The 22,650-nt window shown below is 41.7% G+C and overlaps 1 protein-coding gene across 1 annotated transcript in view; it reads right to left on the bottom strand.

Moving 5' to 3' along the window:
• Positions 1-14,471: 14,471 nt before the first annotated feature.
• pibf1 (progesterone immunomodulatory binding factor 1) overlaps positions 14,472-22,650 on the bottom strand; it is a 141,369-nt gene continuing 133,190 nt past the window's right edge. Inside the window, exons 17-18 of the mRNA XM_060826525.1 lie at positions 21,936-22,112; positions 14,472-15,026 (exon numbers count right to left, since the gene is read on the bottom strand). Coding sequence (XP_060682508.1) covers positions 14,973-15,026; positions 21,936-22,112 — 231 coding nt within the window. The 3' untranslated portion in view covers positions 14,472-14,972. The remainder of the gene's footprint in view (positions 15,027-21,935; positions 22,113-22,650) is intronic.

Raw genomic sequence — 22,650 nt, 5'->3', positions numbered from 1 at the left:
TGCCTTTATACTCTTCTAATGATTGACTCGATCTCTGCTGTCTTCTATTCTTACCTGATTAAAGTCAGAGAATCATTTGCAATAATTGATGTTCATGGTTGGAAATGTTACCTCTGAGCACCCTCCTAATTCTTATCTCCCTGATAACGACCTCAGCGCTGTCTCTGCGGGCTATATTAAGCTTTCATATGTACAGCATCGATCACTTATCCAGTGTTCAATACTGGATAAGCAGCTATTTCTTTCAATTAAATTTTGGGAAGACCTGAAGCCATTGTTTTCACTCCTCACTCAGACTTCATTGCATTGATATCATTCCTCTCCTAGCACAATTCAGAGTTGAACCGAATCTGCTTTCAACCTTCATGTCCCAAGGTGCCCTTCCGACTTTACATTTCTGTCACCAATAACGAGGACAACCCATTTCCACCTAAGTTCGCATCACTAGACCTCACCCCTGCCTCAGCTCATCGACTGCTAAAACTCTGAATCATGTCTTCATTACCTCTAAACTCATCTAATCCAACACCATTCTGGTTGGTCTCTTGCATTCTACATTACATCACGTTGAGATCATGCAAAACCTTGCCTTTTGTTTCAACTCACAGTGAGTTCTGTTCACAGTTCACCTCTTTGCATGCTAACCTAAAGTGACAGCAAAAAGATGGGGGAAATCGGAATTAGGTGAAATGTGAAAGTCCTTGCCTTGGAATGCTAAGTCTCTTTTTCAAGATGTTGCCAGGGTATGTCCAAAATTTTGTGTTTTATTCATGCTTCCAACATCCGCAGTATTTTGCTTTCACTTATAGTATGGTTGTCATTAGCAGTTGTGCTCTCATGATTGCTGAGGCCCCATTCGACCACGCTTCCTTCCTGGGATAGGTATAGCCGTCATCACCTAAGAATGATCATTCCACTAGCTTTGTTTCTATAGAAACAAAACATTAAGTGATTTTTATCTACCATTAAACTTACCATATTAAACTAAGCAAATATCCAAGTCAATTAAATTTTTAGTTTAGTCTGCATATTCTTTTTGGGTTCAGAATAAAAAGTGGCTCATGTAAGAGGCCCTTCATTCCTAATGAAGTGAAGTATGATTTCTTACACAATATCTGGCAACGTTGCATTGACAACAATTTGAAGAGAAATCCCCCCAGACAGTAATAACTTTCCGGAATTGGCCTGAACCACTTCACAATCTTCGAATTCTCATATAATGGAAAATTAAACATTATCAGATTACTTGGTTTAGGTTGAAAATCACACAATACCAGGTTATAGTCCAACAGGTTTATTTCAAAGTACAAGTTTTGGAGTGTTGCTCCTTCGTCATATAGCTGGTGACACTTTGATCTTTTACTATAAATTCTGTGCCCTATGAACCTGCCCCACTAGCTACCTAATAAAGGTACGGCGCTCCAAAAGCTTGTACTTTGAAATAAACCTGTTGGCCTACAACCTGGTGATGTGTGATTTTTAATTTTGTCCATCCCAGCCCAACAGTGGCTCCTCCAAATCTTGGTTTAGGTTCTAAGCTGCAATGCAAATTTTATAAAAATAACAACTAGACTGCAACAAAATCAATAGATCAAACATAATCTCACTTGACAACTTTTAACTTGCATGTCTATGAGAATGCAAAATAAAACAGAAGATTTAACAATTCACCAACTATTCCAACTGCTTTACTTGCACCAGTAACTAAAATTAAACAAGGTTTCATTTAATCACCAGATTGATTGTGTCAATCCCATTGGTCCAGTAAAAATGTCTAGAAAACAGCCAAATCAATGGATTAGAAGTTGTCAATGAATTCTTAGTTTCAGCAAGACTCTTCTGCGGTTACGTTTGAGCCTGGGTGTCTTTGGAGAGGGAACACATTCTGTGCACTAATGCTTTCAACGCCTTCAGAGAGATGTGGGCACCAAGGGGCATAGAGTGCTTTATTTCCCCCTCCAATTCCATTTTGATTTAGTCCCCTCCCTCCCTAACTGCCCTCTCCTTCACTTTTTGATGTTAACGTTTCTTGGCGGCGGAGAAAAATAGCAGAGACGCTCTGTGGGATGTCTGCATGCCAGGCCTGAATGATACTTGAATCCCAAGTTTCACAACCATTTGCCGAACAAGTACCCACATTGGCAACAAACTAGCATTTAGCCTGACAGCCTAATAATAGATGCTAGATTCAAATTCATTCAAATATCTTTACTTCAATTGACTAACTGTAGAACAAAGAAATCAATCTGCCTCCAAAACATCTACGGAAGAGCTTGCTTCCCTGTAATAAGGCTTGTTAATGGTTACTACAATTACATTCCACACAAGTCTAAACATAGATTCTGATTGCAATTACAACAATATAAAAGCACCCTATATAATGTTCTATTACAATAAATATGACCAATTTTTGCCTGTTACATGTATAAGTTGATCAATAGAAACAATGATTTTGGAGTCAGCAATGGTGATATCATCCATCTTAAGGAAGTGATTTCTCTAGCCGGGATTTCACTTCTTGGAATGTGTGTTTGATTTTGGCATTTTAGGTGATTTTCAATGTCCAGCAACAATGATGTTATCAAGCAGCCAGTCATATTGAAGAATCCTCACTGATAGCAAATTCTCAGCGAAAGCAAACTTGATATTTTCTCATCAGTTAGGAAAGCAAAATAAAAATTAGGATGTAAACATGGAATTAATGAAGAAACCAACTTTTCATAAATATTAAGAGCATGGAGATGGTTGACATTCTCTAAATATAAAGCAAATTTTCAGAGCCAAAGAGTTTTGCTTGTCAATGATTTTTTTGTTGGTAAATACAGATTTATTACATGATTAAAAATCCAGGTACTTCATATTTAACAAACTCTTTCATTTGTAAAAGTGCCTACATGAGATTATAAGTGGAAATTCTCATTCATTCAGATCATTGCAGATCTCCATCATTGGCAGTCCATTGCAAATGAGGATGATGCTCTTCCACCCTCAGGGTAAGTCTGTAGGTGGCTGTACAGACTGATGCAGCTTCTGCAGGCTCTGTTACATTTGGGGCAGAAGACAGTCATGGGAAGGGGTAGATGGGGCATTAGTATGACAGCGTGTTCCTAAAGCTATTTTTGTCTGGTTTCCGTTTTTTCCTGATGGCAAGTTTGAGGTGCTTGATGCTTTTCTGGATATTCCTCCTCCATTTTGGATGGTCTTGGACCAGTGATTCCCAGGTGTCTGTGGGAATGCTGCACTTCACCAGTGAGGCCTCGAGGGTATCCCTGAAGCGCTTCCTCTGTCCACCTGGACCCGCCTGCTGTTTCGAAGCTGGGAGTAGAGCACCTGCTTGGGAAGTTTTGTAACAGTCATTGGATGATGTGCCCAGCCCACTGCAGATGACCAAGGGTGGTCAGTGCCTTGATGTTGGGGACATTGGCCTGGTCAAGGACACTGGTGTTGGTGTGTCTTTCTTCCTAGTGGATTTTCAGAATCTTGCACAGGCAATGTTGGAGGTACTGTTCTGACCTATTGAGTTGTCTGCTGTAGACAGTCCATGTCTCCAAGCCATGTACGAGGGCGGGAACCATGGTAGCTCTGTAAACCATGAGCCTGGTGTTGGATCTGATGTTGTTGCTCTCAAACACCATTTTCTTCAGGTGGTCAAAGGCTGTGCTAGCACACTGGAGGTGCTGCTGCATCTCTTCATCAATATCTGCTCTGGCCACTTCTGAGCTATTGGAAGTGGAACCCATCCTGTGGAGAAGCAGCAAAACACTGACACTAACTTCTAGATGGCAATGTTTAACTGTGCTTGTAAAGAGGTCAGAAGTTGCTGTCAGATTCACAGTAAGCACTCTCAATTTCATTATCATTCCCACCATCTAGCAAATATCAAACATCAGAGAGAATATAGTTGTGAATATTATGTGTATTTGCAATGATTTGTGTAGTGCTACCAAGGAATGGTTTTCCTCACTGCCTGTCATTTATGCAGACTGGCACGATTTGTTAATCATAACTGGAATGAACAGCACCATAGTGCAACTCTAATTCCAGATAAAAGACTGGAGACCCACAAATGAGTGATGGCACATTCAGCTCATTGTGTTTGTGCTAGCTGAATAAACCCAGCCACCCATTCTAATTCTAATCTTACTTTCTAGTGTTCCTTCGTCAGGTAGCACTCCAAAATCTTGTACTTCCAAATAAACCTGGTGTTGTGTGATTTTTAACTTTGCCCACCCCAGTCCAACACCGGCACCTCCACATTATAGCATCTGGTCTGCAGCCTTGTGGGTTACTGAACTTCATACGCAGATCCAGTTTCCTTTTAAATTTCCTCAGGGTTTTCAGTTAACCTACCAGTAGGCAGTGAATCCCTGACACCCACCATCCTCTGGGGGGAAAAGGTTTTGCTTCTTATCCCCTCCGATTCTACTATTCACCTAAAATCAGTACCTCCTCATAACTGATCACTCCACCAGGGAAACAGGTCTTTCTCATTTACTTTATCTAAGCCCCTCATTATTTTGTCCATCTTACTTAGGACATCTCTCAGTCTCCTTCCAATCTAAGGAAAACAAAATCACTCTATCAATCTTCTCTACAATTTTCAAGCCCTGGCAACATTATTGTAAATCACTTGATCACTCTAAACACAGCAATCATGTCCTCCTGCAATGTGGTGGCCAGAACTGTGGCTTAACCAGTATATTGATTAGTTCTGGCATTATATCCATGCTTTTTATATTCAATTCCTTGCCCAATGAAGGAAAGTATCCCCCATACCTTCTTTACCAGTGATCTGAGTACCTTCAAGTACCTGAAGATATGCACTCCAAGGTTTCTCACTTGCTCTACCTTTCTATTATCCTCCCAATTATTGTGTATTCATTTGCTTACCCTTTCCTAAACGCTGGATTGAATTTCATTTGCCACTTTTCCAGCAAACAATCTGTTAATAACATCCTGCAATCAATAGCTATCCTCTTCATTTTCAATGACTCTGCCAATTTATGTTCACAAATTTATCAATCAGGTCTCTTACATTTAAGTCTAAGTCAGTAATATATACCACAAACAAGAGAGCCAACAGTGAGTACTGTAGAGTATCAGTGGAAACATATTTTACTCTCACAAACATCTGCTGACCATTATCTTCCGTGTACCATAACTGAGCCAGTTTGGATCCAACTCACCACATTCCCCTGTATCCCATAAACTTTAATGTTTCTGATTAGTTTGCCATTTTGGATGTTGTCAAATGCTTTACAAAAATCCATGTAGACATTCACTACATTGCTCTCATCGATCTTCCTTGTTACTTCCTCAAGAAAGCTGAAAATGTGTTGCTGGTTAAAGCACAGCAGGTTAGGCAGCATCCAAGGAACAGGAAATTCGACATTTCGGGCATAAGCCCTTCATCAGGAATGAGGAGAGTGTGCCAGGCAGGCTAAGATAAAAGGTAGGGAGGAGGGACTTGGGGGAGGGGTGATGGAGATGTGATAGGTGGAAGGAGGTCAAGGTGAGGGTGATAGGCCGGAGTGGGGTGGGGGCGGAGAGGTCAGGAAGAAGATTGCAGTTAGGAGGGCGGTGCTGAGTTGAGGGAACCGACTGAGACAAGGTGGGGGGAGAGGAAATGAGGAAACTGGAAAAATCTGAGTTCATTCCTTGTGGTTGGAGGGTTCCCAGGTGGAAGATGAGGCACTCTTCCTCCAGCCGTCGTGTTGTTATGTTCTGCCGGTGGAGGAGTCCAAGGACCTGCATGTCCTCTGTGGAGTGGGAGGGAGAGTTAAAGTGTTGAGCCACGGGGTGGTTGGGTTGGTTGGTCCGAGCGTCCCAGAGGTGTTCTCTGAAGCGTTCTGCAAGTAAGCGGCCCGTCTCCCCAATATAGAGGAGGCCACATCGGGTGCAGCGGATGCAATAGATGATGTATGTGGAGGTACAGGTGAACTTGTGGTGGATATGGAAGGATCCCTTGGGGCCTTGGAGGGAAGTGAGGGAGGAGGTGTGGGCGCAAGTTTTACATTTCCTGCGGTTGCAGGGGAAGGTGCCGGGAGTGGAGGTTTGGTTGGTGGGGGGTGTGGACCTGACGAGGGAGTCACGAAGGGAGTGGTCTTTGCGGAACGCTGATAGGGGAGGGGAGGGGAGGGAAATATATCCCTGGTGGTGGGGTCCGTTTGGAGGTGGCGGAAATGACGGCGGATGATACGTTGTATAAGGAGGTTGGTGGGGTGGTAGGTGAGAACCAGTGGGGTTCTGTCTTGGTGGCGGTTGGAGGAGCGGGGCTCAAGGGCGGAGGAGCGGGAAGTGGAGGAGATGCGGTGGAGGGCATCGTCGATCACGTCTTGGGGGAATCTGCGGTCCTTGAAGAAGGAGGCCATCTGGGCTGTGCGGTGTTGGAACTGGTCCTCCTGGGAGCAGATGCTGCGGAGACGAAGGAGTTGGGAATATGGGATGGAGTTTTTACAGGGGGCAGGGTGGGAGGAGGTGTAGTCCAGGTAGCTGTGGGAGTCAGTCGGTTTATAGTAGATGTCTGTGTTGAGTCGGTCGCCCGAGATAGGAATGGAAAGGTCTAGGAAGGGGAGGGAGGAGTCTGAGACAGTCCAGGTGAATTTGAGGTCGGGATGGAAGGTGTTGGTAAAGTTGATGAACTGTTCAACCTCCTCGTGGGAGCACGAGGCAGCGCCGATACAGTCATCGATGTAGCGGAGGAAAAGGTGGGGGGTGGTGCCAGTGTAGTTGCGGAAGATGGACTGTTCCACATATCCTACGAAGAGGCAGGCATAGCTGGGGCCCATGCAGGTGCCATGGCAACTCCTTTAGTTTGGAGGAAGTGGGAGGATTGGAAAGAGAAGTTATTCAGGGTGAGGACCAGTTCAGTCAGTTGAAGGAGGGTGTCAGTGGAAGGGTACTGGTTGGTGCGGCGGGAAAGGAAGAAGCGGAGGGCTTTGAGTCCTTCGTGATGGGGGATGGAGGTGTATAGGGACTGGATGTCCATCGTGAAAATAAGGCGTTGGAGACCGGGGAAGCGAAAATCCTGGAGGAGGTGGAGGGCGTGGGTGGTGTCCCGAACGTAGGTGGGGGGTTCTTGGACTAAAGGGGACAGAACCGTGTCGAGGTACGCGGAGATGAGTTCGGTGGAGCAGGAGCAGGATGAGACAATGGGTCGGCCGGGGCAGTCAGTTTTGTGGATTTTGGGCAGGAGGTAGAAACGGGCGGTGCGGGGTTGTGGGACTGAGGTTGGAGGCGGTGGATGGGAGATCCCCTGAGGTGATGAGGTTATGGATGGTCTGGGAGATGATGGTTTGGTGGTGGGAGGTGGGGTCGTGGTCAAGTGGGCGATAAGAGGAGGCGTCCGCGAGCTGGCGTTTGGCCTCAGCGGTATAAAGGTCGGTGCGCCAAACTACTACTGCGCCTCCCTTGTCTGCCGGTTTGATGGTGAGGTTGGGATTGGAGCGGAGGGAGTGGAGGGCTGCACGTTCTGAGGGTGAGAGGTTGGAGTGGGTGAGAGGGGTGGACAGGTTGAGTCAAGAACTTCCTCAAGAATTAAATTAAGTTAGCCACACACAATACTACATTAATAAAAACCATGTTGACTGTCACTGATTAATCCATTCCTTCTTATGTAGCAGTTAATCTTACTTCTCAGTATTGATTTTAGTAATTTGCTTCCCACTGAAGTCGGAAAGGTTACCTTAGAGTACAACAGGATCTTGATCATATGGGCTAATGGGCCAAGGAATGACAGGTGTAGTTTAATTTAAATAACTGTCAGGTACTGCATTCGGAAAGACAATTCAGGACTAGAGCTAAACACTTAATGGTAAAGTCCTGAGGAGTGTAGCTGAATAAGGAGACCTTGGAGTATATGTTCATAATTTCTTCAAAGTGGAGTCGCAGGTAAATTATAATAATGAAGGCGACGTTTGGTATGTTTGCCTTTATTGGTTAGTGCATTGTGTATAGGAGTTGGGAGGTTATGTTGTGGCTGTGCAGGACATTGGTTAGGCCACTTTTGAAATATTGAGTGCAGTTCTGGTCATACCTTTAGGAAGGTTGTTGTGAAACTTGAAAGGGTTCGGAAGAGATTTACAGAGATATTGCCAGGGTTGGGGGGGGGGCGGTTTGAGCTATAGGGAGGGTTGAATATGCTGGGGCTATTTTCACTGGAACATCAGAGACTGAGGGGTGACCTAATACAGGTTTATACAATCACGAGGGACATGGATAGGGTAAATAGACAAGGTCTTTTCCCTGGAGAGGGGGGTGTCCAAAACTAGACAGCACAGGTTTAAGGTGAGAAGAGAAAGATTTAAAAGGGACTTTATAAGATTTAAGGGGCAATGTTTTCACACAGAGGGTGGTGCGTGTATGAAATGAGCTGCCAGAAGAAGTGGTGGAGGCTGGTACAATTGCAACATTTAAAAGGTATCTGGATGGATACATGAATGGGAACAATTTAGAGAGATATGGGCCAAATACTGGCAAATGGAATTGAATTTATTTAGTTGCACTGGCATGGACGAGTTTCTGTGCTGTACATATCTATGACTATGACAAACCTTATGGTTTTCCACAAGTTCCATTATGTGGAATTTCTCACTTATAACTGAATCCGTTAGCCCCTTGAATCATATTCACATCCCATCCCAAGTATCTAGATATTGTAAAAAAAAGAGGAAACCCCTGTTGTGTCAGTGGTAGTGTCTCTACTCTGGACTTGGAGGCCCAGATTCAAGGCGCACTTGCTCCAGAGGTCTGTAATAACATCCCTGCACAGGTTTATTAGAAAAATAGGTTAAATTAAATTTTTTTAAAAATCACATCTATAAATCCCCTTTCATTCAGATGAAACCAATCTGAGTGGCAGTTATCCAGAATTCTAGGGCTTCTTGTGGTGTAGTGGTACTGTCCCTACCCCTGAGTTATGAGACCTGGGCTCAAGTCCCACCTGTTCCAGAGTTGTGTAATAACATCTCTGAGGAGGTCAACTGATCTATTCAGCTTGCTCGCACATAGTCTCACTGAAGAAATCCAGAGCTCTAATTTTTGCTGACAAGCACAAAACTGGTCTATTCACAGAGAGCATTTTTTGCTCCCAACTCTCAAATTCTGTTTTATGAACCACATGTTTTGTTCTGAAGTTTGCATCTTTTCCAGTAATTAAACTTGCTTCAGCAGGGACACAAGCTGTAAATTGAGTTTCAATTAATTGTCTATTAACTTGTTGCTTTAACTTTGATTCTCACAGACAGCTCAGGTCACATGGCATTTACTGGAACTTCATAACTAGGAAATCAATTATCCCTTTTTCAGATACTCCCAATTTACAGTTAGGAATTTTAAAAAAAATATGGCTTCACACATGGGACTACATCAATATCAATGGATTTGCTCTGTGTTCATCATCCCACATAGATGGATGAAATAATGCCAATAATGAAGAAGTTTAAGAGTCAATTATAAATCTGCCATTATGTGGAATTTCTCATTTATAACTGAATCGGTGAGGCCCTTGAATCATATTCACATCCCATCCCAAGTATCTAGATATTGTAAAAAAAAGAGGAAACCCCTGTTGTGTCAGTGGTAGTGTGTCACATTGTAATTTAGACAAATAACAGAATATATTTAAGGGAAAGAAGAGAGAGAAAGGAAAAGTAAAATGTTGATAGGGTGAGATGAAATAGCATGGGAGACTTTTGGAACTATAAACTGATGAGATAGAATGTCCCATTTCTACGTTGTAAGTTCTATGTTACCCATTTCTACGATGTAATTTCTATGTTACTCATGTGCCATGAAATATATTGCACACCAACTTTTTATTCTGTGACAACTTATGGTATTTGTCTAATTTTGGAGTAAATGACCAATAATGGTTTGAATGTGCAAGAATTGTCTTAGCCTTAAATTTGCTCAGACTTTCTGCTGTTGCACCGCCCTTACTTTGCTGGAAATGTGTTTAGAGGTCTGTTCATAGTTTCATTGAAATAAGAAAGTCAAAGGGATGTCAGGCAGGAGGCTATTATTTACACATCTTGTGCAATGTTTTGCAGCCACTACATAGTGTAAGAACAGTAGGCTGAAACCTGGCTGCGTCTTCCTTCAGATATACTGCAATGAAAAATTGGCCCAACTAACTTTGGTTTGAACTAGTAACAATTTCTGATCCATAGAAATACAGTGTAGAAACAGGCCATTTGGCCCAACAGGTCCACACCGACCCTCCGAAGAGTATCCCACTCAGACCCATTCCCCCACCATACTACTCTACATTTACCCCAGACTAATGCACCTAGCCTACACACTATGTGCAATTTAGCATGGCCAATTCACCTAACCTGCACATCTTTGGACTGTGGGTGGTAACCAGAGCACCTAGAGGAAACCCATGCAGACACAGGGAGAATGTGCAAACTCCGCCCAATCACCCAAGGCTGGAACTGAACCAGAGTCTCTGGCGCTGTGAGGCAGCAGTGCTAACCACTGAGCCACCATGCCACCCTATTTATGGGAAAAGTGATCATTTGCATTTATAGCTTCTTGCAGATTAAGCTTTTGTTTCTTGTCATATTACCATTTTGTTTTAGACTATCATGCCCTTTGTCACTTAATCTCCTCATTGTGGTGCCTTATCAGATTTCTCCTTTGTTCTTCCTTTTTGTAAAGAAAAATTGCATCCCTTTATATTTTCTTTCTCGCAGATAACGATTGTCCTGCTTGATACAAAACATTCACCCAGGATTCTGTTTATACTTCCAGTGAATCTGAAAAATTCTGGCACTATTTCCAATATGTAGTTAGATATGATATGCTCTAAATGAATAATTTTATCAAAATCACAAAACATTTATAAATGTTATACAAATCTTTTAAGTGTTTTCATTAAAAAACTCAACACCTGCACTTTAGAAAGACCTGAATTACATCAGATTTTCTATTACTGCAGACTCGAAGAGTTGAATGGCTTACTTTTGCTTTATGTCTAATAGTCACTAACTTTTTCAGAAGAGCTGTCCAAACTTTATTCAAATTATAAAATGGACTTTCATTGATGGTTCCAAATAATCTATTTAATTTACTTTTATTATGAATAAAGGAAAACACAGCAATCTTGCAGCTTAGACAAAGCATAGGTTTTCATTAATAATTTGCAGCACAAGTGCCAGAATTGTTATTAAACAAGCAAGCAGATATTTCTTTTCAATGCATAGTACCGTGTTAGTGAATTAACAAAAATAAAAATAAACAGCAAAGTTTGAGCCATCTGATCTCGAATTGTGGGTGGAAGGCAGAAGGTAAATGTTGTACTGTCTGTTACTTGACATCTCCTACTGAATGTACAAGTTTAGAGACCAGGCACAAAATATATATGGTTGAGTCTCGAAATGACACTCTTTGGGTTCATACATGGAGAGTTCTACCTGGTTGAAGTGACCTGTGAGGAAACAAGTCTCAGTGCCTTCAGGAGGATACAGTGTTAAAATCAATTCCATTATTCCACTATTTCCTATCTCTGTAATGTCTTCCATCTCTACAGACCCCTGAAGAATACAATGCTCGACCAATTCTGGTTTCTTGTGCATTCACAATTTTCTTTGTCCCATCATTTGTGGATGTGCCTTCAAATATCTGGCTTTCAAACTTCCTTCCAAAGTCCCTCTTTTTTCCTCCAAGACATGGGGTAGGTGACGGCCGAGCGATATGACCACTGAATTGTTAATATCAGAGATCCAGGTAATGTTCTGGGGATCCAGGTTTGAATCCTACCATGGCAGATGGTGAAACTTCAACACAAATCTGGAATTAAGAGTCTAATGATGACCATGAAACCAATATCAAATGCCAGGGATAAACCCATCTGGTTCACTAATGTCCTTTAGGGAAGGAAACTGCCATCCTTACCTGGTCTGGCCTGCATGTGACTCCAGACCCACAGTAATGTGGTTGACATTTAACTGCCCTCTGGGTAATTAGGGAAGGGTAATAAATGTTGGCAGAGCCAGCGATACCCACATCCTTTGAATAAACAGTTGAAATAAAACACTCCTTAAAATCTTACGTTTTGATCAAGATTTTGACGCTTCTAATTCTGGCAACATGCCTGAGAGGCAGCTTGGGACATATTATTACATTTCAGATGCTGCATATATGCTAGTGGCTTTTGTTGAAAAGCAGAAATAATCAAAGGGGAAACAAGTTATCATGAAACTTCTCAAGACTCTGGTTGTAACTTCATTTCATCTGCTTAGACTATCAACATCACTATGCAGTGAAGTCCTAAACCAGACAGGACTTAATAGGATTTGGCTCAAGTCCAGTCTTAGTTGCAGCTGTGAAATAAACAATCAACTGTAATGTGAACAGGACTATTGTAGAATCCAAGAAGAATTTCCACCTATAATTAAATTAAAAGCACTTCATATTCTTTGTGCTAACGATCTATTCCTATATTTTAAATGATTAAATTGTTTTGATGCAACAGATAATTTCTTTTGTAAAGGTCAGCTTTGAAATGTAGATAGGTAGGGTTACAGCACCCTTGGATTTTTGAATTTCTTGGCATGACACTTTGGAATGCATTAGCTTTATGAATGAAATTATGTGCATATGTAAATGCAGTGTATATTCTTGTCTCCATTGGGTATATCATGCAAAACAAGTGTAATCTGGGGCTGCAGATTGGTACTGGTTCATGATTGCCTTGTCAAACATTAAATGCAGATTGCATGCCAAAATACAAGTGTTGCCCCTTGGTTCAGGAAATATACAATTATGAAGATTTTTAGATACACTGGATATAAAAGATGAAGACTGATGGAAATGTTAAAAATTCTGAGCAGTAGTAAAATGGGCATTACGTTGGAATAGCAATATGTTGAGCCAAGGTAGTGAGATTCAGTCTCTCACATGAGTGAGTTCTTGATCTCAGATGTACTAAAGGGTACAAAAGAGGAAAGAGTAATAACTTCAAGCTGCAGCAACTCATTTACTGTGGCTGCTTTAGGACAAGACCAGTGCAAAATCTGGGAATAACGTGCAGTCTATGTCACAGGCTGCAGGTAGTTAACGCAGTGAAGATGAAAGAAAATAGAAAAATCACCAGTCAAAAAAGACAACATAAAATCTCAAACCTTCAACAATTAAACCTATTGTTTCTTTAACATACAAAACACCTGAAATATCTTACAGTGGTGTTACAAATAAAAAATGAGAAAAATGAGACAGGAAAAGAAAGCTTCAACAGAACTCCACTTAACCTTTTGAAAACCATGTTAAATTGGTGTTGTCTGTTACAGTTTAAATAAGTTGCAGACAACTCTGACCAGAATGTTATGAATGAATTTGCCTGGATGTCCCACAGCGCCAAAGCATTGAAATCAATACAAATAGAACCTGGTACCAAAAGCAAAACATTCCTACTTTATTAGGAACAAAATTAGAATAATCTTTAATACGAAACATACTATCCTTAATCCTTTTTGCCCTGTAAGGTTACAATACTTTCCGATTCTCTTCTAGATCTATGTAGCCGCGCTCCCTGTAGCTCTGTCTCTGTGAAGCAGCTTTCTTTCTCTCTGCCTCTGGACGGTCAGCTCCTCTCTGCCACTTGCTGTGCTGCTCTCCTCAGAAGGCCTCAGTCAATTCTAAGAGCAGTTCAAAGAAAGAGGGGTCTGCAGGTGAACTCTGTTTTTATACTTTTTCTGGAACTGTCTATAGATCTGGCCAATCAGGGAGTTATACTTAAGATTTTGAAACACAAGTCAATCATTTAGAAGCTATGCTACTGTTTCTTAGTTTAGCAGGACCCAGTGCCTTTCTGTCCAGACTGTCCTGTTTAGTGAATAAGTTGGGGGTATCTGTGCAGAATATCAGTTGCCTCTTATATTATGCTAATGTCATTAGCACCTGGCTGCAGTGTTTGCCCAGTTACTGGTGTGCAGGTTTTGTGATTTCACTTGACCAATGTACTCAGTATTCCTTGCTGTTTGGCTAAGTTCACAATCTACCTGTGTTTTAGCAGCCAGGTGACTGCTACACTGGTAAACTGGTCATTAAAGTGTGTCATCCTCACAAATTAGCAAACAGAAGTGTTGTGACACAGTGGGCCATAATCTCTTTCTCTGAGCGAGATGCTCAGAGTTTGGGTTTGACCTCAAGACTTAAGAGCAAGGAAAATGCCTTGTAACACGATCAAATTGGTTTAGTATCTAACTGCAAAACCCTTCAACGCATATTGGCAGGTGATAAGAGTGGGAGAGATTCCTAGTTAGCCATGTGTTGGAAAGAATGTTGGGCCTTTCCTTTCATTATCTATAGGTCCAGTCTACAAAATACATGTAAAAGTGTATGTTGTTACAGCAATTCAGATTCCCCCAGTGAACTGTAATATACCACCACCATCAAAATAGTAAACAGGTATAAAGGAAAATAAAATCTTTATTAACATTTTCTTTTTAAACTTGTATAGTGCCATATCAAACATATAACATGGATACCCATCACAGCAATAAAACAAATTACTGTATGTTGATAACATTGACATCTATGCAAACCTACCTTTCCTTTCAGTTGTCTGATAAGTTGTATTTACACTGTAAGTTTGGTATTAGTGCAAAGTAGTTAAGCATTACACTGATGCTAATTTTTGCAGTGTAAACAGGGTTTTAATCCTTGGGCCAACTGAAGTACAAAACGATCCCTTACTCCAGGAGGCTCACTCTGTTTTGCATTGGTTCCAGGTCAGGACTTGATTGTAGATTCAGATTGCATTTACATTATCAACACAGCAGTAAGCTTTACACCAACAGTTGTAGTGAAACTGCATCTCAAGTAGTTCACCAACAATAGGTTTAGAAGGAGAATCACAGCACTTGAATTGGAAAAACTGCAACTTCAGTTGCATTGTCAGGCTAATGAAAATGAATAGGATGAGGAAGTACAGAATCCAGGTGGGTCCTTTACACATTTCAAAAATATCAAGTATTCTTCTGCTTCAATTTTTTGTACCAAGCAGGACACTCTCGGTTTGTCTGCGAGAAAAAAACAATTCAAATCAGCAAGAACATAGCATCGGAAATTCATTATCTATTAAAGAATCCCTTACTGTGTAAAAAAGCTCTCTGAGAAATACCAATAATTACAGCATGAACTGCCCGTTCCTGTGGACACCAATGCCATTCTCACACTGCACTCTGAATCAGTCATGAGGGGGTCCACAGAATGTGAAGAAGTTACTTAAACTTGAACATATTTGAATGCAAAATCTAACATCAGTTGGGGTAAAACAAAATGTCAAAAGTCTAACAGCTGCATAGGTTATTTTATTTTGTTTGACACTAAACTGCTTCTCTCAATTATTACATACAGCAGAAGTATCCAAGATCTTGTCTTCATAGACCATACTAGCATATACCATGCCACCCTAGTTATTTGAATTTTGTCATTAATTTGTATGGATCTCAAGTTGCTGATGCCAAGCTTGCATGTTCTGATTGAGAATACACCCATTAATAAGGAAAGAATAACAAAATCAAAAGCAAAAGCAAAATATTATGGAAGCTAGAAATCAGAAATAAAAACAAAGAAATACTCTGTCGTTCAGTCAGCCTAAGACCAAATGGGATTACAGTACAACTGATGGTTGTATGATAAATATGGTCAGTGTTTTGTGATGTTGAAAGTTGAATTGAAATTCTGACTAGGGAAGTATATGTCTGAACTCCGTTTAATCAACCTTTAACCTCTGCCCTCACCCCTTCTCTTCCCTCCCACAACAATGATAGGGTACCCCGATCCTCACTTACCTCTCATGACCTTCCCAATCCAAAGGATCATAAACTGCAATTTCCGTCACCTCCAATGGGATGCCATGACATATTCTCCACTTTTGTCAGCATTTCACAGGGACTGTTCTCTCCATGACACCCTGATCCACTCTTCCATTCCCAACAATTCTCAACACCCTTCCATGATATCTTCTCATGCAACCACAGAAGGTATAACACTTGCCTGTTTATCTCCGCCTTCCTCACTAAAAGCTTCAGACATACCTCTAAGGTAAAGCAGCAATTTACTTATACTTCATTCAATACAGTCCACTGTATTCACCGTTCACAGTGTGGTCCCCTCTACATTGGGTAGACAAAATGCAGACTGGGTGAATGCTTTGCAGAACACTTAAGTTCTGTCCATAAAAAATGACCCAGTGCATCTAGTCACCTGCCACTTCAACACGTCACCATGTTCCCACAACAACATTTCAGTCTCAGGCCTACTGCAATGTTCCAGCGACTCTCAGTGCAAGCTCAAAGAACATTTTATTTTCCGCTTGAAGATCTGCAGCCTCTAGGATTCAACATTGAGTTCAATAACTTTAGAGCCTAATTCCATCCTCCCATGATCCCCCCTCCATCCTGTAATGTCATGTTTTTAGCACAGCCAACCCATTATCCCTACTCTCAGGGTTACCACATGACGTGGTTTGCTTTCAGCACAGACTACTCATTCTCTGCTACCCATAGCTCTCGATAATTATCATTTATTTAGCTTCTCTTCCATCCTGGCCTACTATTCATAATCCCATTGTTTACAAACCCCTTTCATATGTCTCTCTGAATTCCACCTCCACCTAGCTGCTCACCTCCCTCTCCCAAACTTGTCTTCAGCATAAATACCAGTTTTCCCCAGCTGCTGTCAGTTCTGATTAGGAGTCACCAGACTCGAAATGTTAACACTTCTTACTTCCTACAGATGCTGCCAGTCCTGCTGGGTTTTGGCAGCAATTTCTGTTTTTGTTCTTTGTTTTACTTTAACTTCTGATGTTTAACACACAGCAAAACCTTTTAGGTATGAGACCTTAAACAGATAACAGGCCTGGGACAGGAGAAAGCAGAGTATTTCTTTGGATGTCATTGTGGTAAACATAAGAAATAGATGTGGCAGTAGATTATGACAGTCTTTTATGTCATTCAAAACAATCATTGCTGATCTGATGGTGGCCTTCACTTCACCTTGCTCTATAACCCGCCATAAATCTTGTCAATCCAAAGTTAGTCTAAATCCGCCTTGAGTATATGGTCTGGATGGCTAGTTTGTAATGCAGAGTGATGGCAACAGATCAATTCCAGCACTGACTTTGGTTATCATGAAGCATTCTGTTTCTTAACCTCTCTGTACACTTCAGCATGGTGACCCTCACTTTAAAACCACCACCAGTCGACTCTCCCTAATGACAGAGAAGCCCTGTGGTTCAATAGGACTATGGTGACTTTACCCTTACTTTATTTAATTTCGAACTGCCACTGTTCTCTGAAAGACAATTCCGGACACTAACAACTCTCAAAGAGACTGCTCCAGTGATAAGCCACAACAGTGCCATATTTTATTCAAAGATATTATTATCTCAAAGGTTGAAGGTCAGCGATTGTATAAATCCTAAGATTGGGACTTTGAATAAACCTGCCTGGCTAGATGGTTCTTGTACCCATGTGCTAAGTGCTGCTTTTCCAGGAACCAACAATTGTTCTTCTCTGTAGTGTTCTTCCTCCCTTCAATAAATGATCTTTGTGAAGCACAATGTGAGGTACTCACACACAGCTTAAATTGTGAAACAGAAATTTGGCAAATTATACATTATACAAACTCACATTAAAATGTGCTCACATATGTTTCAGTTTTCATTACAAGTTTGTTTTCTAAAGTGTTCAATTAAGTAAAATTATACTATACTTTGGCTGCTCATTTATCACAGCATGAAATTGTATTAATTGTATGAAAATAAAAACTCCTGGTATATGATCTATTTCATGTGCTCTAATTATGGGCCAACTCATTTGCCTTTTTTAGTGACTCTGTAATGTCTGGAGCAGCAGAACTAATCCTGAGATGGTGTCAAAATTGCATCACTAGTAACACAAATGCTTGGAAAGGATGGAAGCTGAAATGACAATGATGACACCCTGCCATAACAGTTTCTCATTGAATAGAACAATTTCTTGATAGAGGAGGTAGGGAACTTTCAGGTGTTTTTAAAAAAACACATTATTCCTTCAAAGGTTGTTCCTATTTCTCCCATCTCTGCATTTTTTTTTGTTAAACGTACACAGGAGCAGTGAAAACCTCAACATGTCACAGTAATCTCTGCAAACAGTGTTTTTAAAATTTAGAATCAAGAAAGATGAATAACATTTTGAATGAAATCTAAGTCGAATACTGTTGCTGGAATTCTTAAAGCCAAGAAGGCTGAGGAGATCAAGTTAATAACAATTTCAAGACTGACAGCAAGGTTAATGGTCAAGGAATACTAGTCAAAGATTAACACTTCGAGTGGAGTTGAGAGGATCAGATCAGTAAGGATGTTTGAATAGATGAACTAGCACAAGAGATTGCCTACTCATGTTCCTGTGCTAAATCTGACTTTAAGGGGTGAGGTGAGAGAAACAGTCATAGAGATGTGCAGCATGGAAACAGATTCTTCAGTCCAACTCATCCGTGCTAACCAGATATTCTTAATTAATCTAGTCCCACTTGCCAGCATTTGGCCCATATCCCTCTAAAACTTTCCTGTTCATGTACTCATCCAGATGCCTTTTAAATGTTGTAATTGTACGAGTCTCCACCATCTCCTCTGGCAGCTTGTTCCATACACACACCACCCCCTGCAAAAAAAGGTGCCCCTTAGGTCCCTTTTGAATCTTTCCCCTCTCACCTTAAATCTAAGCCATCTAGTTTTGGACTCCCCTATCCTGAGGAAAAGACCTTGGTTGTTCATCATATCTATGTCCTGCACAGCCACAACGTGACCTAGCAATTCCTATACTCAATGCACTGATAGTCAAATCTAGCCTTGATATCAAAGACTGTTTGTGGCACCTAGAAACCCTAGCAAAAATGGAATCAATAGGTACAGGAGGGCAAATTCTCTGCTGGTTGGGAGTCATATCTAGTACATAGGAAGATGGTATGATTGTTGGAGGTCAGTCATCTCGGCTCCAGGACATCTCTGCAAGAGTTCCTCACGGTAGTGTCCTAGCCCAACCACCTTCACCTGCTGCATCAACAACTGACCCTCCAGAGGACAGAAATGGAAATGCTTGCTAATGATTGCACAATGTTCGTGACTCCTCAGATACTGAAGCAGTCCATTTTCAAATGCAACAAGATCTAGACAATACCCAGACTTGGGCTGACAAGAGGTAACATGCATGCCACACAAATGCCAGGCAAGGACCGTCTCCAATAATTAACGATCTAACCACCACCCTTGATGGCGTTACCATCACTGAATCCCTCAATATCAAAATACTAGCATTTACCATTGAGCAGAAAATTAACAGCACTGTGCGGTGCATAACTCACCTCCTCACTCCCAAAGCCTGTCCATCATCTACAAAGTCAGAAGGCACATGACACCAATTTATAGTCCAACAGGTTTATTTCAAATCACAAGCTTCTGAAGCACAAAGGAGAAACACTACTCCTTTGTCAGGTGAAATAGAGGGAGGCACACAGGCACAGAATTTATAGATGGAGATCATTGCAAGATAATTCCAAGTAATTAAGAGTGCCAAAAGATAGTACAAATAGTGTGAGTGGAGTGTTGACAGGCTGAATAACAAGTCTTTGCAGGTGATCAAAAGGGTCAAACGGTGTGAATAGTGTCTGACTAGCAAGTGAGGGGATGAATTATTATCTGACAGACAATTACCTGCCGATCTGACCAGACAATCACATCCATCACTTCACCAGCCTGACAAAGACCTTTGCTCCAGACTTTCAGAGTATCCTGTGCACTCTCATCCTGTGTACTTCTCCCATTGGAAACTTCTACTGCCTTTCGAAGATGTACAAAGATAACACACCCGGACATCCCATCGTATCAGGCAACAGAACCCTGTATGCGAACCTCTCTGGGCATCTTGAAACCCATTGTACAAGGAAACCCCAATCTCTGTCCCAACACTACAGACTTCTTACAGAAACTCAGCACCCATGGACTAGTCGAATCATGAACACTGCTCGTCACAATGGATGTTTTGGCATTCTACACGAACATCCGCCATGATGATGGCATTGCTGCAACAGCCTCAGTGCTCCACACCATTAAGTGCCAATTCCCAGATGCCATCCTACAACACATCTGCTTCATCCTCGACAACATCTTCACCTTTGACAACCAGCTCTTCATCCAGACACATAGAACAGCCATGGGAACCAAATTTGCAACCCAATACGCAAACATTTCATTTACAAGCTCAAGCAAGACACCTTTGCTGCACAGGACCTCCAACCAACGGTTTACACCAGACATATTGACGACATTTTTTTCCTTTGGACTCGTGAGAAATCACTGAAGAGACTACATGACGATATCAACAAGTTTCATCCCAATATCAGACTTACCGAGGACTACTCTTCAGAATCAGTCTCATTCCTGGACACATGCCTCACCATCATGCACAGACACCTCAGTACTTCACTCTACTGCAGGTCCATGGATAACCTAGAATCTTGAATCCCTACAGTGTGGAAACAGGACCTTCAGCCTAACAAGTCCGCACCGGGCCTCCGAAGAGTAACCCACCCAGACCCAATACCCCTACCCCTATATTTACCCTTGACTAATGTACCAAATCAACACAACCATGAACACTATGGGCAATGTAGCATTGTCAATTCACCTGCCCTGCACATCTTTAGACTGTGGGAGGAAATCAGAGCACCCAGAGGAAACTTATGCAGACACTGGGAGAATGTGCAAATTCCACACAAACAGTCGCCCGATGCTAGAATCGAACCTGGATCCTGGCGCTGTGAGGCAGCAGTGCTAACCACTGAGCGACTGTGCCACCCCAAACGTATCCAACCTCATGATGCTTCAATTTTTCTAGCTTCCATCTTAAGCATGTTGAAGAAGCCATCTCCTATGATCAAGCCCTGCACATATACTGGGGCTGCTCTGATAAGGACGAACGTGACAGCCACCTACAGTTGGTGAAATGCACCTTTCTTGCCTTCAAGCAACTGCCAAACCTCAAACAGACTAAAGTTCGCAGCAAACTACCCAGCCTTCAGGACATCGATCACAACATCACACACATGGGCGGCACAGTGGTTAGCACTGCTGCCTCACAGCACCAGAGACCCGGGTTCAATTCCCGCCTCAGGCGACTGACTGTGTGGGGTTTGCACATTCTCCCTGTGTCTGCGTGGGTTTCCTCCGGGTGCTCTGGTTTCCTCCCACAGTCCAAAAATATGCAGGTTAGATGGTTTGGCCATGTTAAATTGCCCATAGTGTTAGGGGCAGGGGTAAATGTAGGGGAAGTGGATTGCACTTCAGCGGGTTGGTGTGGACTTGTTGGGCTGAAGGGCCTGTTTTAGTGGGCGGCATGATGGTACAGTGGTTAGCATGGCTGCCTCACACTCCAGAGACCCAGGTTCAATTCCCGACTCAGGCGACTGACTGTGTGGAGTTTGCACATTCTCCCAGTGTCTGCGGGGGTTTCCTCCGGGTGCTCTGGTTTCCTCCTTCCTTTTCTTAATTACCTAGAATTATTTGTAATGCTCTCTCTGTCTATAAATTCTGTGCCTGTGTGCCTCCCTCCTACTTCAACTGACACAGGAGCAGCATTCCAAATGTTTGTGATTTCAAAAACCTATTGGACTATAACCTGGTATTGGTGACTTGTGGCTTTGTCCATCCCAGTCCAACACCAGCAAAAATCCTGGAATTCATCCCTCAGGGCATTATGGTCAACCTGCAGTATATAAATTGCAGCAGTTCAAGAAGGCAGCTCACCACAACTTTCTCAAGGGGAACGGGGGACGCTCAATAAATGTTGACCAGCGGACAACGGCCACATCCCACGAACAAATAAAAGAAAATGATCTGGTAAAATAAAACGAGCGCTTTCTTTGCTTCCGAGAAAAAGATAACTTACAAAAATAGTTGGTTTTGGTTTGTAGACATTTTCATCCTCATGTGGGGGAATGCTCAGAGACAATTTTGTTGCTTGGGCAATAGGATTACTTTTGAGATCGTCACGAGAAACTGGTAAGCCATCACCATGCTGCTTGTTGTGCAAATTTATCAGAACTTGCTTCATTACTGCCAATTCCTGAAACATATAAACATAACTATTAATTAAGGCAAATAATCAACACAGACAAGCAACACAACCACAAAATGCCTTACTCTCCAATTTTGCTGCTAATGTACACTTGTGTTGATTTAACAAGTAAATTGAAAGATTCATTTTAGTATCTGATCTAAAATTCAAAAATAGACATTTTAAGGACAACCCACAATAAAGTGTGGCAATGGTACAGCAAGGAAAAAGTCTATTTTCTACAAAACGTCCATGGGCATTAATCACTGGCACAATCAGAATGCCCACGTCCTATGAATAAATAAAAGAAAAGCTGTAAATTCACATTGTATTTGCCAGCCCAAAGATGGTATTGAAAGAATAATAGACTTTTGCTCTGGCATAATGAATACAAATCCTTGTTTTTTTAATATTTGGGATGAAGTACTTGAGGGGATTTAAATGCATTGCAAGTACTTTCATAGGTATTTTTATGTAGTGAAGTTTAGAATCGGACTTCATTGTAGGTCAATCTATAGCATGTGGACTGCAGCTCTTCAGCACTTTC

The sequence above is a fragment of the Hemiscyllium ocellatum genome, chromosome 6 (assembly GCF_020745735.1).
Source record: "Hemiscyllium ocellatum isolate sHemOce1 chromosome 6, sHemOce1.pat.X.cur, whole genome shotgun sequence".
Classification (NCBI taxonomy): domain Eukaryota; kingdom Metazoa; phylum Chordata; class Chondrichthyes; order Orectolobiformes; family Hemiscylliidae; genus Hemiscyllium; species Hemiscyllium ocellatum.
Note: the sequence above shows the minus strand (reverse complement) of the source record. Positions and strands in the feature narration are given on the sequence as shown.